The sequence below is a fragment of the Podarcis liolepis genome, assembly GCF_965112155.1.
Source record: "Podarcis liolepis genome assembly, chromosome: 11".
Classification (NCBI taxonomy): domain Eukaryota; kingdom Metazoa; phylum Chordata; class Lepidosauria; order Squamata; family Lacertidae; genus Podarcis; species Podarcis liolepis.
The window spans coordinates 36,654,374-36,671,051 of record NC_139565.1 but is presented as its reverse complement, the minus strand read 5'-3'; the positions used below and the strand labels follow the sequence as shown (position 1 = coordinate 36,671,051).

The window sequence follows — 16,678 nt, the reverse complement described above, 5'->3', positions numbered from 1 at the left end:
CTTTTGCAGACCCTCCAAGTATCCCTATTTTCCAGGAACAGTCCCGGATTTACAGAAGTCATCCCAGTTTCTGATTTGATCCCGGGATATCTCGCTTTTCCTTAGGATGTGCATATTTTCATCTGAGAAATATTGGAGGGTATGGTAAGATGTCCCTATTTTTATCAGAGAAGTGATGAAAAGAGATTTTCAGTGTGAGGGCTGTATCCCAGTAGCTCCACTGCCTACATAAACTAAAATAGCCATACTTACACATGCGCTGGGTGCTGCCCAAAGGGAGGGGGGCAGTGTGCATGTGTGATGTCACACGATGGGAGGGGCCTTGCTGGGGCCCACCACAGCCACGGGGAAGCCCGCTGCAGCTGCAGAATATTGAGGGGGCCTGCCCCTCTGCTTGAAAATTTGGGGGGTCTTGGCCCCATGCCCCACCTATATGGTGCCCCCACTTACTTGTGTGTGAAATCCAAATGGGAGGGGCTACTATCATAGGAAGAGTCCAATCAGAGAGAACTTTGCCAGGGGACCCATGAAACATGAAGCCAGTCATCATCCGTCAACATCCATCTCTTTGGAGCAAGATGTGGAGAGATTTCCATCTGGCAGCTCCACTGTCTCATAAGTGCACTTTCTAGTGGCGACTCAGTTCTGCGCGCTTAGTAGTTAAAAGCTTCATAGTAGTTCTGTAAGTTGCATTGTGGAATTGTCTGTAGGCTGCCTTTAAAATGGTACATCATAGACTGCTGCAAGCAAGAATGGGAAAATAAAAGGCTTCATTCCTCACAATTTTGAATAACAGATTTCAGCAGAACCCCCGGTTCTAGCATGAGAGATGGCTGATAATGTGCACTTTATTGTTCTTTACCTCTGGATGCAGTGGAAATTCATAGCGCTGGAGGCAAAATATGTCATCACAAATACGTTATTGGTGTACGCATTGCCATTAAGAGATCTCTAGAAATGCTGATCTTTTGAACTCATTTCAGAGGGGGCTTAGCTGATTACCTGATCTCTTTCATTTTGACAGCATTGCTTTTACCTCAGTACAGTATTAGTCATTTGTCAGCTGATCAGAGATATTCCACAATGATATTTTATTGAGAAGGTTAAACAAGGGGGTGGGGAGGCAGGGAAGTCTTCTTTCTAAGTAGGACCTGCAAGAAGATACTGCAGTGTGGAGAGTAACAGTGTTCTGGACAGCCAGCTCAATCCTTCTTATTGGACTGATTTTGCATATGTGCTTCACTTATTATTTAATTTAGTATTGTAGTTTCCCCAGGCCTGTTGACACCTCCCTTCTTGTGTGTAAAAATTATGCAGTTTTGGCTGCACAAAAAGCCATACGTGGATAATGAGCTGGCTGTTAATATGTACAGGGATGTGGGGTTGGGCTTGCTGACTGGAAGGTCGGCAGTTCGAATCCACGTGACAGGGTGAGCTCCCATTACTCTGCCTTAGATTCTGCCATCCTAGCAGTTTGAAAGCAATGCCAGTGCAAGTAGATAAATAGGTACCGCTGCGGCAGGAAGGTAAATGGCGTTTCCGTGAGCTCTGGCTTCCATCACGGTGTTCCGTTGTGCCAGAAGCAGTTTAGTTATGCTGGCCACATGATACAGAAAGCTGTCTGTGGACAAACGCCGGCTCCCTCGGCCTGAAGCGAGATGAGTAATGCACCCGTCACCTTTGACTGGATTTAACCGTCCTGGGGTCGTTTACCTTTTTTTTTTAACCAAGTATGCTATTATTGTAAATCTTTTTTTTAAAATCCCTTTAAGATTAAACATTAGCATCTTTATTTTTGTAAATGTGCTGAGTAATTTAAGTTGGAACTGTTCTTTGGAAATCAGTATTGAAACCGATGCTCTTACTGTCAAACGCAGTGTTGTTCACAAGTCCTCAGCTGTTGTGCATATGGGGACCGAAGGTTGAAGAACAATGTCCTAATTTGTCATAAATGCTTTTAAGATTTGTTTAAAGCAAATCTTAGTGGCTTTCCATTTTGGAGGTTTAAATTATTCACATGGGCTTTTCACTGGGCTAATGTCACAGACTGGGAATTCACCTTCCTCTACTCTCCCCTGGAACTGTCCACGCATCCTCAAAATGTGTTGATTTGTACACTGTAAGAATTTAAGAGACTGATGGATCAGACCAGCGGCCCATTTAGTCCAGCATACTGTTCTGATAGTGACCAACCACCAGGCACCTATGGAAATCTCTCAACTGCACGCCTAATTATTATTATTATTAATATTAATTATTTATACCCCATCCATCTGGCTGGGTTTCCCCAGCCACTCTGGGCGGCTTCCAACAAAATATTAAAATACAACTAACTCTTAGCAAGTACTTCAGCCTCGCTGGCATTTTAAGTATTCCCAAGTGCTTTTACTCTAGGAAACTCCATTATTTGTGAGGAAAGACAAACGTAGCTTAAATTTTAGTGAAATAATCTGCTAAACCTCCGCAGTACAGGAGCGACTCTTGGTCATAACGCAAAGCAGGAGAATCCGGAGAATGCAGGTGCCTTCCTGTCTGCCTAGGAATTTGTTTTCAATCCCACAGCTTGGCTTTCTTCAGCCTGATTTTGTCAGGGAAAGTATTTTCGTTGCTGCTGCTGTTAAGCAGCTGGGAACGAGAAACCCTTAAGAAATAAAGCAAACCATCAAGGGATCTTCCAGAAGATCTTTCTGCCTTCCCCTAGACAAGGCGGAATCTTGATCAAATCAAGCACCTCCAAGTCCCTCTTATCATTTAGACTGCAATCCTGTGCACCCTCATTTCGGTGCAATCCCCACCGCGCTTAAAGGGAGCTCGCGCTGCGCTTCTCAGTAACCACAACAAAACCTCCAGCTTCGTCCCTCAGACGCGCCCCGCCTTCTCCCGTCCTTGTCACGTGGCCTTACCCCTCAACTGCCTCCTCGCTACCCGCCTCTCGGGCCCGGGCTCCCATCAACGAACCAATCAGCACGCGGGAGACGGCCCGTTCTGTTACGTCAGAACTCACGCTCTGGAAGCCCTTAAAAAAAAATCCCTAGCCGAACTGCCCTTGCTTCTGGGGTTTTAATTGGCCTTCGTCACCGGCAAAGCCCCGCCTCCGAATGCGTGTCCGGAGTGCCGATTGGCGATCAAGCGGGCTGCGCGACACTGCCCTGTCAGCGGGTCTTTAACAAGAGGACGGGGACCAATCACAGCCGCCCTTTCTTTCCGGGCTGGCAGTTTGAAACTGTCAGGCTTCTCTTGCTGGGGAGGTGAGGAGCGGAGGAGGCTGCTCAGGTGAGGGAGGCGGCTTTCGGGGGAAGGGGCTGCGGGGACCTCGAGCCGGAGGCAGGCTGGAGAAGCACCGGGTCGCGGAGGCGCGTCACTTTCCTCGCGTCCTGACGCGCAATAAGCGCCATTCTAAATTCTGCATCTGCCCGTTGCCTAGAGGGGCGAAAGCGTCTCTTCCCTTCTCTCCGTGCAATGCACCCTTCGCAGCACTTCCTTCTAATTGCACGCTTCTGCCTGGCGCCTTGTAAGGCCTGTTGGCCCCTTTCCGACTCACAGTGCATGCACTTGTTTGTGCCTACTCAGAAGTAAGCCCCATTGAGTGCAGTGGGACTTTACTCCCAGGTAGGTCTGTAAGAACTGCGGCTTTCCTGTACCAGTGTACCTAGCGACGCTCTCTTTTGGGTTGCCTAGAGAGGAAAGCGGGAGTTAAAGGAGATGGTGAGCGTGAGAATTGAGCCCGTGTGGTTAGAGGGCTGGGCTGTACAGGAGAGCAGGCTTCATCATCCCGACTCGATGGGTGGCCTTGGTCCAGGCATAGGCAAACTCGGCCCTCCAGATGTTTTGGGACTACAGTTTCCATCATCCCTGACCGCTGGTCCTGTTAGCTAGGGATCATGGGAGTTGTAGTCCGAACGCGTCTGGAGGGTCGAGTTTGCCTATGCCTGGTTCAGTCAGTCACTCTCTCAGCCTAACTTGCCTCACAGGCTTGTTATGAGGATGAAATGAGGATGGGGAAGAACTATGCAGGCTGCTTGGAGCTCTTTGGGGGGAATGGTGGGGTGTAAATGTAGTGAGAAATAAATAAGTAATCGAAAATAATGTTGCCGCTGACAGAAGACCAATACAACAAAAAGAAAAAAATCATATGGGTGTGATTGTCAGTCCAGTAGCCTTACTGCTACAAAATGCTTGCTAACATGCCTTTTACACTAGTGTTGTTAATGCGCACAACATGTTTTTTCACAGCACTTTAATTCACATTCCGTGAACTTGAGCAGACCCATGCTTGAAGGTACATCTGTTGGGTTGCCTAAGCAACCTGGTTACCTACTTTTCCCTCATGGTAGCTCAGTCGTTTCTTACTCCCAATCTAAGCCATATGAGCTGACTTAGTGACTATAAAAAAGTTGCTGTCTCCCTCTCTTATGCCCTTATTTGAAATTTGGAGATGAACTTCCTTGCAACCTTCTTGTTAGTGTGTGTGATATGCTTTAAACACGCTTTAAAGTGCTATAAATTGGCTACTTTGCACATTTTTAGGACAGCTGGATAAAATTGAAATATGGCCGCCTTAACCTCCTGTGTCTGCATCTGTTGTGCATTAGCCTTAAGCAACACTTTAGAGCTGATTAAGATAAAAGCTTGATTGAAATAGGAGCTGAAAGAGTATTTCTGCATGCTGTTGGTACCTTTACTTGAGTAATGCTTCCCCAAAAGCAGTGAAATACTCCATTTGTCTTAATCAAGACCTGCAGATTCTGCTTATGTGACCTTAGAAGACTCTTTACAGTTATTCAAAACAGGTTCTTGCCACATAGACTGGATCTGTGTTATAACTTGAAAGCGTTTCTAGCAGGCTCCATATTTGGAGGGTGGAAGCTTAGTGTATGGTATAAAGAAGGTGATTATGTAGACCAAATTAGGTTATTCTGCAGTGCAAGCTAACTTGCTTCTAGTTAACCTGTGAATATGTGTTAGAATGTTTTATGATGGTCTTAACTTGTACATTGCATTGCAAAAAAGAAAAGAAAAAGAATGGTATAGAGACAAGGTGTCAGGCCATGTTTTAGATTTTTACCTCTTTTTGTTTTACTCAGTGTTCTAATCAGTATTATTAGTTTTTGATTTCTGGTTCTTATTTATATTTTATTGAATAATCCCACTTTTCTTTTGAACAAAACTCCAAGTCATTACCAGACAAATAATTAAAAACAATATCAAAGCCTATTAACAGTAAATCAATAATAACAAAACAGCAATATCACTCCCCAAAAGCAGGGAAAGCAACAAAATTTAAGTGTTGGTCCCTTATGATTTTATTCAATACGGTATTCTAGTTAGTGTAAACAGGAGGGTGCAGATTCTTCTGAGAAAGCCAGCCTTATTACACTTTTTTGGAAGAGAGTGGCAAGTAAGGAAGTACTCTGCTTCTTAGCCTAAATGAACCACAAATATTGAACTAGAACTGGTTATGGAAAAGTTTGTGACCCCGTAAGATTACCTGCCTCAAATTTGGAGCCCATTAATGATTTAGAAGAGCGTTTGGCCAATACGTATGAAGAAATGGGATTTGGATAAAAAAATGAAGTTCACCCTCTGGATTATTTTTTTTAATAGGTATACCTTAGTGTGGGATGTCATCATCTGAAGAGAACAGCACAAGTCCAGTTTTGCCAAAAGACTCTGATCGAGGGAGTTCTGTTTCTTCAGAACTTCAGGTGGGCTAGAAATAGGTTTTGGAAATTGTGCAGTGTTTTTAAAAAGTGCATGTCTTAAGAACTGTTAACTTTCATTTAGATCCTATTCACCTGTAAATCTAGCAGAATGAAACAGTACAAAATGTCTGTGGAGAAGAATAAGTGTAGTACAATGTACATCTCCGTAAATAAATGCAGCATCTCGACCTTTTATAACTGCCACAAGTAGATGCTCAAATTTCTAGTCTTCTGTGTATTTTTATCTAAGGGTGGGCACAACTCTGCCACACTAGGCTGAGGTAAGGCTGGAAGGTGGACCAGCAGCCGTGGCTCTGAGTGACACTCTGCACATGTTTGTTCAAAGCATGCTGTTAGGAACCAGTACTGTTTGCACATTTGGACTTCAGATGAGTGGGTCTAATCCTCCTGATGGCTATGCACAGGCCCAAGCTAGCATAATTTGAATGCTGGCTGCTCCCTGACTGTAGCTCTCCTGAGGAAACCAGATCCTTAGCCCATCAAGAAGGCGCACTTTCTCAGTCATGAATGGGCGTTTGGGTGTCAGCCCTTCAGAGAGGGAGAGCCACCTTGTTGACTCTGAGTGTGAGTACTTGAGTGAAAAGGTTGTCTGTTTCAGGATGATTGCTGAAGTGGCTTTTGACTGGCAATATTGTAGAAGCTGTGTTGTAAGTAATATTAAATTTCTGTCCCACCCTTCTTCCCGAAAGAACCTAGAGTGGCAAACATCAAAATGACTGAACAATACAATTTAAAAATAAATACATAAGAAACATTTAAAAATATTTAGAACATCTAAAACATTTAAAAGCAATTGTATCTCACAGTTCCTAATTTCAAGGTTGCCCTGGCCAGTATCTTGTAGTCACCAAATGTTGGTAATAAACAGGAATGTTCTAAAATTTCTTCTGAAAGTCAATGATGAGGGAGGTGGGTGCACCTCACCAGGGAGCACATTCCACAATTGAGGAACCACCACTGAGAATGCCGTGTCACAGGCCAATTCCAACCAGGCAGCAGCCAGAGGCAGCACCACCAACAAGGTTTCCCCTGCTGATCATAGGCCCTGAGGTAGTTGAAGTAGTTAATAGTGTTGCCTTCTCTCAGTAGCTTTGCTATCAAGGACTAAGCTCAGCAGCAACAATTTAGAAGACTTGTGAGACACTTCTTACCATCTGCTTCCCAGCTGCCACCACCAAAGAGACAGAAGCCCTGTGAACCCAACCCTCCCCCTAGGTATTATTATTACAATTATTACTCCTACTATTAGATATTATTGTCAACATCCACTGTTGGGTGCAAAACCAGCAGTGATGTCCATTGCATGGGTATTTTCCATGAAGCCACTGCAGGTGGTGGGTTCTTCCCTTGGTGGTTGAATGAAGGTGAGGCTCTGTATTCTGATCCATGTCATCAGATCCCAGAGCCCTCACTTTTGGGATAACTAAGAAAGGACTTAGGTTGGCCCAAGTAAGAGAGGAGGTTGAGATGCTGGCCCCACAAGTGCACTGCATACTTCTTACGTCATAGGAATTTCTTGGCAACTATATTCTGTCCTTTTTAAATGTGCTGCTTTTCTGGTGCTTGCTCCCTAGTAAGTGTGCTTATGGTCACAGTATTATTATTTTTATTAGGTGGGATATGTGTTTTAATTAGTTCAAGACTAAGTTTTTACTTTCGAAATACTCTTATGAGTTGGTAATTATGAACCTATTTGTTTTGAGATTGGTTTTTCATCAGTTACATTTTGATGAATTGTTTAATGGGCTGTTACCATATAATGCCTTAAAATACTGCCTAATTTTGAATTTGTTTGTGTGTTTGGTGGTGCTGTGTTGTTTTTTTATATATGTTTTTGTCAGTTTTGTAGTAGTCTTGAGCATTATATGTGTTAATACAATATACAAATAAAACAGACACTAGGTGTTAGTGATTTGAGTAACTCAGTTTAAATATTGGGAATGGTGTTTGAAAAACCAACAAGCTATCACAGTGGGGGGAATAGGAGGGCTGAGCGGTGGCAAGACCTCAGAAGCCATGTCTTTCTCCATTCAGCAACTAAGAGATTTGGCAAGCAGGGAAACCTTGAGGTCAGTAGCCTGCTTTGTATGGGAATAGCCTTCCTGCACAGTAAACCGGCACAAACTGTCGCACTCAACCCAGTCACTGCCTTTGACATCAGTCTTGTGGTCCTTTTATGACAGGATGAATACGAAGAGCTGCTTCGTTATGCTGTAGTTACCCCAAAGTTTGAACCAAGTGTATTGAGGCAGTCGGATCGCATAGAGGTTCGCCAGAAGTCTGCAGGTAACTTGTGATAGAAAATGGGTATTTATCAGGAGATAAGGGGAGATTTGTTTTTTTATGAAAGGAAGTTATCTCCAACTCTCTGAAATGCCTGCCAGTGCAGGAAAGGGTGTTACTACTGATTAGAATGAAGGCTCTCCCATGCCTTATATTTTGAAATGGATTACCTTGACTGGTATGTGAGCATATTGCAAAGGTTGGCAATGACATTTTATTTATCTCTCTTTCATGCTCAAATGCTCTGCTACCAAGTAAACCACATAACCCAGATGAGGATGACTTTGTGTTGTCCCACATGAAATATACTCGTACTTTGCCTGATCTTCAACGAAGCATTCTAAAATTGTTCAGAGTTTCCCATTGGTATGATATCTAATTCATGGTAACTTGTTAACTCATAATATGATTTACTTCAAGGAGATTTCATAGCACATATTCATTTGTCAGTTTATATATGTGCTATATTTTTATACGTTTGCTAAGCAGAGTAGACTAGTTCTGGCCAAACTGAACATTTAATTCTTCCCATCTAGTCATTATGTTCCTATAATCTGGTGCCTTGTGGTATTTTTCTTTCTTGGAAGACAGGAGTGATTGACTTTTAATGATTTGTTTCAGACATTGTTTTTAGTTAACAATATATATCTTGAGGCAATTTGGAAAGGTAACATTTGCATTAATATTGTTTCCTTTTGAAAATGTGAAATAGTTTTAATTCATGTTAATGCCTTTAATCATTCAAGGCATTCAGAAAGTATGACATCCCTATAGTTCCAATTTTTACAGGCATTTATTCAAAATTACAAAAGTTTGTTTATTTACTTTGCAAGAAAAACAAACTAGGACAGTTTGAAGTGGCAAGATTGTATAGAATCTTAAGAGATGCAGCAGTTCTTACTAGGACTTGGTTTTGCTCATATATACAGTGGCTTCAGGACCTCTTATGATTCTTGGGTCTTCAAATGGATGCAGTTCTGCTTCACTATCATCTTGACTAGTGATATGAAGATCTGGGGGGCAACTGGAAAAATAGGGGGTGGATCTGCCCCCTCTTTTTCTGGGTTTCTTTCCAATTTTTCTCTTTCTTGTTTTCTGGACCTTCACATCTTTAAGCTTGGCACAGCAGTACAATAACACCCACACTCTCTTTCTATTGCATGTACTCCTGAGACATATTTTAGACATAGCCAGGTTTGCCTAAAAAGACACGCTGGGTGTTTTTGTCTAGGAAATACAAATCAAGCCTGAAAAACAGAAGTATAGATAATGGGCCTTCACTATGTTTTAAACGCTTACATCGCTAAGACCTTTCTTTTCTTTTTAAAACACCTTCATCAATTTAAGAAATGACTATCCCCATCCTTTGTCAGCAGGGTGGGTCACAACAAATACATACATTCTTGAATGTTACATTGAAACTGGGGTTCTACCTGCTTGATATCAAGGTTCCAGGCTTGTGTGCTCCTTATCTGTTTTGCCCCCTGTAGGGAGAAGGCTCCTTTTACCAGTCTTTACATGCAACAGACATAATTTATTGTTATACCTTGTTAAACCTTCACTTTTTGCTTTTCTATAATCCAGTTTGAACATCATGGCAAACTATAGATAATGGTTTTCCATGATGGTATAGAAGACTCCCGCTTTTCTCTTTCCCCTCTAGCCCAGTAGTCTTTAACATTTTTCAGACCCCAGGACCCACTTTTAACCCAAATATTCATTTGGGGACCCATTTCTTAATCTTTTACCACATATCTGCATGGTGTTAGTGCTCCTGTTGCAATCCACCTTGGATTAGGCCGTGACCCACAACTAGATTCCCAGCCTATCAGATGAAGACCTGTGCTCTAGCCAACGGGAGCTGCAAAGCACGATCCCTGGCTTCATGTTATGTTCTAACTAGGAATCATGATTTGTTTTTACTTCAAACATTGTTTTTTTTTAAAAATAATAATATATACCCTGCTTTTCACCGCATCTGGGTCTAAAAGTGGCAAGGTTTATTCTTGGCTCATGACTTGGGGCAAAATAAATCATAATCCCTAGTAATGTGGAGCCAGACATCTTAGCTTGTTGCTCCTGCTGGCTAGAGGAAAGGAATGAAGTAAGAGCCTTCTATAAAATCATGGAAAGCCTATTAACTATGGCTTACCATAATGTACAAACATTGCTTTTGTCTTTCAGCTAATAGTTATCTTACCACATTAAGAGTTTTGCTGTTACATTTCTGAACCTTCTACTTTTTTCTTCTTCCAACATCTATTTCTTCTCTCCCATATTTCTTTCCTGATCATTTAGCCTTTTTGTTTCTTTCCTTGTGTTCACATTTCTACTTGTGATGTTGAGTGTTTGGCCACCCACTGGATCATACCAGAAGCCTTGTCTTTGTCTCTAACTTGGAGCTGAGGCAGGTTCCTGAAGTTCCACAGTTTCATTTCATAGACAACAAAATAAAAGGTTTAGATAACGATGCCATCTTGAGTTTTTACTGCAGGGTCTGCATGTGCAAACATATTTTACTAGCCTTGTGTGCCGAGTGAGGGACAAGCACTTGAGGGTAAATTGGTCCTTTTGTCACTGAGCAAGCATGAGTCTGAAGACCATGCACAAAATAGATCTTTAAACAACAAATTATGTACAGCAGCAAAACTGCTAGAATTCAAATTATTGCAAGACTCTAGAATTCTACAGTAGTTCTAAGAGCAGTTGTAAGATGGTCTGCTACTGGATATGTACTCATATCCTTAATGGGGAGGGAACGTTTTTGCAAGCTAATATCAGATTAGCTGCAGTTGTAGTAATCCCAACCTGTATGACGAAACACCGTTAGGAATTTCTCCTCCTCCTCAAACCCTCTGGAGATCACAGTGGCTTTCCTACTGCTGAGCTGACATTGGAGCCTAACAGCGTCTTGCGTGAGCCCAGTTCATTCTTCTCTAGTAAGTGTGTCCAGTAGGTGATGAAATTTCTAGTTTTTGGCAGCAAGACAGTTACCAAGCAGGCAGCCTTCACACTAGATCATGTTCATTGAAGAAGGAACTGACAAGAGTTTATAACAGCCATCTAGTTCACAGATGGAATTTAATTTTGTCGCTGAAGTACATTCTTGAATGTGTATGCAAAATGGCCCCTTCTAAAATATGTAGAACAAAAGCCTGGGTGAAGTCACTGAGGGGGTGAACAACTTCATCTTGCACTGCAGAATTTCCCCATACCCACTGCACCCCCCAAAATCTGATCGGGGTTCCCCAACACATTGGGTAACCAGTGTGGTGTATTGGTTAAGGGCGGTAGACTCGTAATCTGGGGAACTGGGTTCGCGTCTCCGCTCCTCCACATGCAGCTGCTGGGTGACCTTGGGCTAGTCACACTTCTCTGAAGTCTCTCAGCCCCACTCACCTCACAGAGTGTTTGTTGTGGGGGAGGAAGGGAAAGGAGAATGTTAGCCGCTTTGAGACTCCTTCGGGTAGTGATAAAGCAGGATATCAAATCCAAACTCCTCTTCTTCTCTTCTTGCAAGTTCTTCCACTCATACAATGACTCGGTTAGATTCAACCACCTGAAAGTCACTTCTGCAGTCGCCTCCTGTTTCAAGGGCCCTTGTGTCTGAGAGTGTTTAACAAAGGCATGAGTATCAAGCATAAAGCCAGTATTGAAAAGGATGGTCATATTCCCTTATCATGGGATGTCTGTAGGTAGAGTGCTTTTGTGAACTCCCACAAATGCATGCATAGAAAAAGGGCATGAATTCCCAGGGATTTGGGCATGTTGGGGAAGAAATGAAAGAGAAACTACTTCCGGGTTGGTGCAAACAGCTAATGGCGGATTCCCTCCGAGCTCCGGAGGGAATCGGCTCCGCTGGGGACGGGTCTTGCCGCGACGGCGACGCAGAGACCCTTAAAAACTGCAGGCGCGGATGCCTGCGGACCTGGTGACTTGGTGGGCACCTTAAGCGTCCCCCCGACCCACGAAGAGCCTTTTTAAAGGCTACGGAGAGGGTACGGGGAGCGGCGTGGTGCTGAGAGTAGACCGCTATCCCAGCGGAGCGAAGCCATGTGCCATGGCTGAAGAGCTCTGACTTTCTTCCTTAAATTCAGACCCGAAAAAGAAGCAACCCGTGAGTAGATCGGAATTCGGAATTTAAAATATATATCTACGAATTTGGCACGACCGGGGGATGTGTTAAAGGGAAGTCCGCACCCCCCCTCCTGCAGACGATCTAAAGCAATAGCAGGAGAACTAAGTTGGAGAGCCTACCCTTTTGGGGTGAGTTAAAAAGACATTAACTTTCACAATTTGATAAAAGAAGTGTGGAGCTGGAGTGTAAGAGTGGATTTTCAGAAGTTTCTCTCTCGTTGTATGCAAACCCCCCTCCCGGGCCCGGGAGCGCCCTGTCTTTGAGCCTGTTGAAGAGGAAAGGAGTTTGACAGCTGTCAAAAGCTGTCAAACGGGCAACTTAAAGGGAAAAAGCTTGTTATTTAAGATCTCTCTAGACTAAATGTGATACAATTGAACTAAAGTGGTTGGAAACAAAGAAACAAATAACGAGGTAAAGGACTGTTGGGAAAAGACTACTAAGTAACTAGATTCCCCCTAGGGGGAACTCTGAGACATTACAATGGCTGCGGATGGAAATTTACTAGCTGAGATAGAAAGAACATTTTACCTTGTGGGAATCCTACAAGAGCAGAGTCTGGCAATGAATAAACAACTTATGACCTTGACTTCTGGAATAAGCAGCTCTGCTGAATGTACTGAGGAATTGAATGAGAAAAAATCTGCAGCTGAACTGGAAGAGATATCGCAAGAAGTGAAGGAGACAAAACAAGCAAAGGAGGGAGCACAGATGGAAAGTACTAACCAGAAGCCTACACAAGTGGATTATAAACAAGAAGACCCTTGGATTACATGGATTATAAATCTGCAAAAGAAGCGAAAGATGAAGGAGGAGGCCCCTGGAATACTTGGAATTCAAGAACTTAAAAGAAAGAAGAAATATGATTGGGGCCTTCATTCTGACTCTGAATATGAAGGATTGATGGAACTTTTGCAGCAGTTGTCTTTAAGTTTTCTTGTGGGAAGAAAATTTGGCTTGATTGGGACAGAACTCCTTCGAGATCCGAAGACCAACATGAAGGACTACCAACAAAACCGGCGGAGAGGGACTGAAAGAGATTTGAAGGCCTCGGATGTGAGGAATCCAGGCTAAGAACTGTTATTTTGGACATATATTTGGAAGGGACGGAAACCGGGGATGGGAGGGGGGGAAACAGAATTTTAAAAATACTTATGTCTTTTGGGTTCAGTCAATATGTTTATGTTTCATAAAAATTGGGAAATCGATGGAAGGGAATCTGAGTCCAACTTAGGAAAAGAATTTAATTTTTTATGAAAGATGTAATATCAACATGGTAAGAAGGGAAAATAATAACTTGCTGACACAATTACGGGAATTGGGATGTATGAAGGGGGGGTGGGGGGAGGCCAAGGACCAAAGTTAAGAAAGTAAGATCTTTGAAATTATATATGTTTTTGTCTTTGTCTTTTATGTCTGTGTTATGTCTTTATAAAATGTGAAAAACCAATAAAAATTTTATTTAAAAAAAAGAAAGAAATGAAAGAGAAACTTGTAGTTCTTGAAGCAAACCTGGCTATGTAGGTATGGATACTGCAACCTGGACTGGCATATTTCCAACTTTATGGAGCCTGGTCATCCAAAGCAGCAAGTATGTAGAAATGTTCTGGGAAGTATTGACCTCTTATTTTTTATCTGCCTGGTTTTACCCCGTACACATTTGCTTTTCATTAGAATTATGAACTTTGCATTTGGGATTGCCATCGTCTCATAAGCTGTAGAGTTTTAGTACAGTGAGCATCCAGAAGAGTTGATGCTTTTGCAAAAATTTTGAATTGAAAAACCTGTTTTGTGGATTAAATCTAGTATGCTTTGGTGGGAGAACTCCAATTACTAATAACAAGCCTTCCTTTGAAATGATAGATCTAAGGATAACAATTATCTTCAAAGAAGCTTCCTGTCCTATAAAGAAGAAATATCAGAATAAAACAGGCTGCAGTGTTAAATCTAGCATTTGAATGGTTTTAACACTAAAATTTAATTTCCTGTCCTGTGTTATCTGCTTAGTTAATTAAATCTGAAAACTTGTAAGACTGATGCAATAAATTACTGAGCAGCAGTGACTCATCTCCAGGCAGTTAAGTGCTGCTTTCTCAAGGTGCTGGTCCTCCAGTATTGAACTGTTGCACTTCAGTGGATCTGTGTTAAAGCTGACTTTATCTCTTGTCTATGAAAATATATTGCCAAACTTTCTACTGTGTTGTTAGCAGCCCCTTGTGATTTTCTAATGCTTGGCATTTTATTTTTCACCCAGTAAATCTAGCATTTAGTGAAATTTCCCTTTCAGCAGGAAGTAACAGACTTTGGAACACACACAAATAAATAGTTTGTTCCTCTTCCTCAACTAAAAGGCTTTGGAGAGCTCTAGCGCATAGTTAGTTACCCCAAGACTGCAATCCTGCTACTGCTTGCTTCCATTCTAATAGTACTGGGAGAGCATATTGGGACCATTTTATTAGTGTTGCAATCCTAGTTTCAGTTTCCAACATAAGAATATTTTCATTAGTGGTATTCTGAAATGCCCTAAACCAACCTATGCAAATCTGGTCAATCCTCATATTTGAAACAGGAATAAGTCCAGTAATGGATGAACGCAGACATGAAACTGCAGCAGTGAGACGGAGGAAACATGGGAGACCTTCTGATTTTGCTACATCTACTCGGACAACAAGGATAGAAGGTATAACTTAACTGGGGTGAGAAATAAAATTTTGACTCATGTATCTACTGCTTAAAAACTCTCATTAAGGTTCAGTTTACAGATAGGGGTTCCATGCTTTTCTTTTTCAAATAAATTATGCTGAAATGGTGTCTGGCCCAAGCTAACTTGATGGGTGCCTAGGGGTTTGAACTGACTGTTAACACACAATTTTACCTGCAAGTTTGCTCAGTGTCCCACCTATGGTCTGTTGAGTGTATGTATTTCTAGAATAGCTACTATGTAGAGAAGCATGAGGGGTGATCTTTACATGGAATGGGGCATTGCCTCTTCCACCACCACCCCATGATAAATATCCCTTCTGCTTAATCTCAAAACTGCCTCCCCCCTTTTTTTAAATAGTTTCTGTTACCATTGGGGGAAGGTGTAAGAAATGCTTTGCTGTGGAAACCATCTTTGTTAAAGGGGTTCTTTATATCATGGTTCAACTATGCACAGTATATAATTTCTGTTTAAGGACATAGCAGGAAGCCATTAACTATGGTTTAGCAAATGGCAACTTCCTGCGGTGGGGTTAAGGTATCAGTCTCTTAAGGTCAAATAGCTTGCTTACAGTGACCAGCAAAAACTTCCCAAGCAACAACTGTGCTAGTTTGTTGCTGCAACAGAAGGTGCTAAGGCATCTAATGAAGTCAACTCTAGTCCACGAACGTTTTCCAATTAAGATGCCACAGTACTTTTTGCTTTGTAAACCTTTTGTTTGACTTGCACCAAGTAAGTTCAGTGGTAGGATGTGGAAAATCTAAATGCCCTTTTCATATTTCTTTTTTTCCCCCCAGTTTCAACAGCAATAAAGGAGCCGGCTCATACGAATGTGGGGGGTCTTTGCCCAGTCCGTTCAGAAGACAGCTCTTCAGAAGGGTCCTCATCTAGTCAAAGAGATATTCAAGAGTCAAATGTGACTGATTTAAGCCTTTCGGATGAAAGAGTGACCCAAATAGAGAGCATACTTGATCTCTGGAGTGGGAGTCTTAAGGTATTTAACTTTGCATTAATTATAAAATCATCTTGCAGATAGCTTTGTCTTTTGCAACATTTTGAATATTTAGTGACAAAATGTGCATGGGAAATGCATGTTGAGTGCTTTGGCCAAGTAAATCAAAGTTTTGTTTTCAAAAGGCTCTAAGTCAAATCCTGTACTGTTCACAGGGCCTTGACCTACCTGAGCAGTACTAGGCCACATGGCTCAGGTGGCAGATTGGGAGGGTTGTGGCTCATGCTCCTCCCCATATGCCACTAACATGGCTACTCCTCCCCACCAGCCACCACTGCTGCCTACCCACCCAAGCCCCTCTTCATGGAATTGATCTTGCCACTAACACAGTGGCAATGCAAGGTAAGCTGGAAGCAAGAAGAGATGGTGCGGTCTGCCCACCTCAGCTTGTGCAACTTCTTGCGCCAGCCCTCGGAACAAAATCCCCAGTTCTAGAAATGTTTCCTTCTATCACTGCTTCTGCGGGGTTTTATAAGATTAAAGAACCAACCTTGACTGAGTGGCATTTGAACACATCTTTTGTGTGTAAAAAAAGATCTTTTGCTCTCAAAAGTTAGTCATGTCAAAAAGCTTGTTCAAAAAGGAAAGCAACTGAGAATCTATGCATAATAAACCCCAACGAAAGATATACTGCACTGTTTTGTTTTGTTTTAAATAGCAAAACAGCTTCAGAAGCAGCAAATTTAGACTATAAGAGTAGGTGGGGGCAGGACTTTTCCCCTACCCATTGTTTCGCTGTTCTAAGACACCCAGCCCCAGCTGTTCTTCCCCAGTGGAGCTTCACATGCAAATAGACAAGAGGGCTCCGCTGCTCTAAATTCTTT

The 16,678-nt window shown here is 42.4% G+C and overlaps 1 protein-coding gene and 1 long non-coding RNA gene across 7 annotated transcripts in view; one reads left to right on the top strand and one right to left on the bottom strand.

Moving 5' to 3' along the window:
• Positions 1–3,155: 3,155 nt before the first annotated feature.
• Positions 3,156–16,678, top strand: part of POC5 (POC5 centriolar protein) — a gene marked incomplete at its 3' end in the record, with an annotated part of 37,653 nt that continues 24,130 nt past the window's right edge. For 2 of the 6 annotated variants that reach the window (XM_083465321.1, XM_083465318.1), the window contains exons 1-5: positions 3,288–3,609; positions 5,605–5,705; positions 7,907–8,009; positions 14,711–14,821; positions 15,640–15,836. In XM_083465321.1, the coding sequence (XP_083321447.1) occupies positions 5,622–5,705; positions 7,907–8,009; positions 14,711–14,821; positions 15,640–15,836 (495 nt within the window). In that variant the 5' untranslated portion in view covers positions 3,288–3,609; positions 5,605–5,621. Of the gene's footprint in view, positions 3,610–5,604; positions 5,706–7,906; positions 8,010–14,710; positions 14,822–15,639; positions 15,837–16,678 lie in introns of all 6 variants that reach the window. The other 4 variants (XM_083465319.1, XM_083465323.1, XM_083465320.1 and 1 more) reach the window with 4 other exon arrangements.
• Positions 8,781–10,945, bottom strand: LOC310688787. Its single transcript, XR_014517182.1, has 2 exons — positions 10,207–10,945; positions 8,781–9,253 (listed from the first exon to the last, which is right to left on the bottom strand). It is a non-coding gene; the product is annotated as an uncharacterized lncRNA (long non-coding RNA).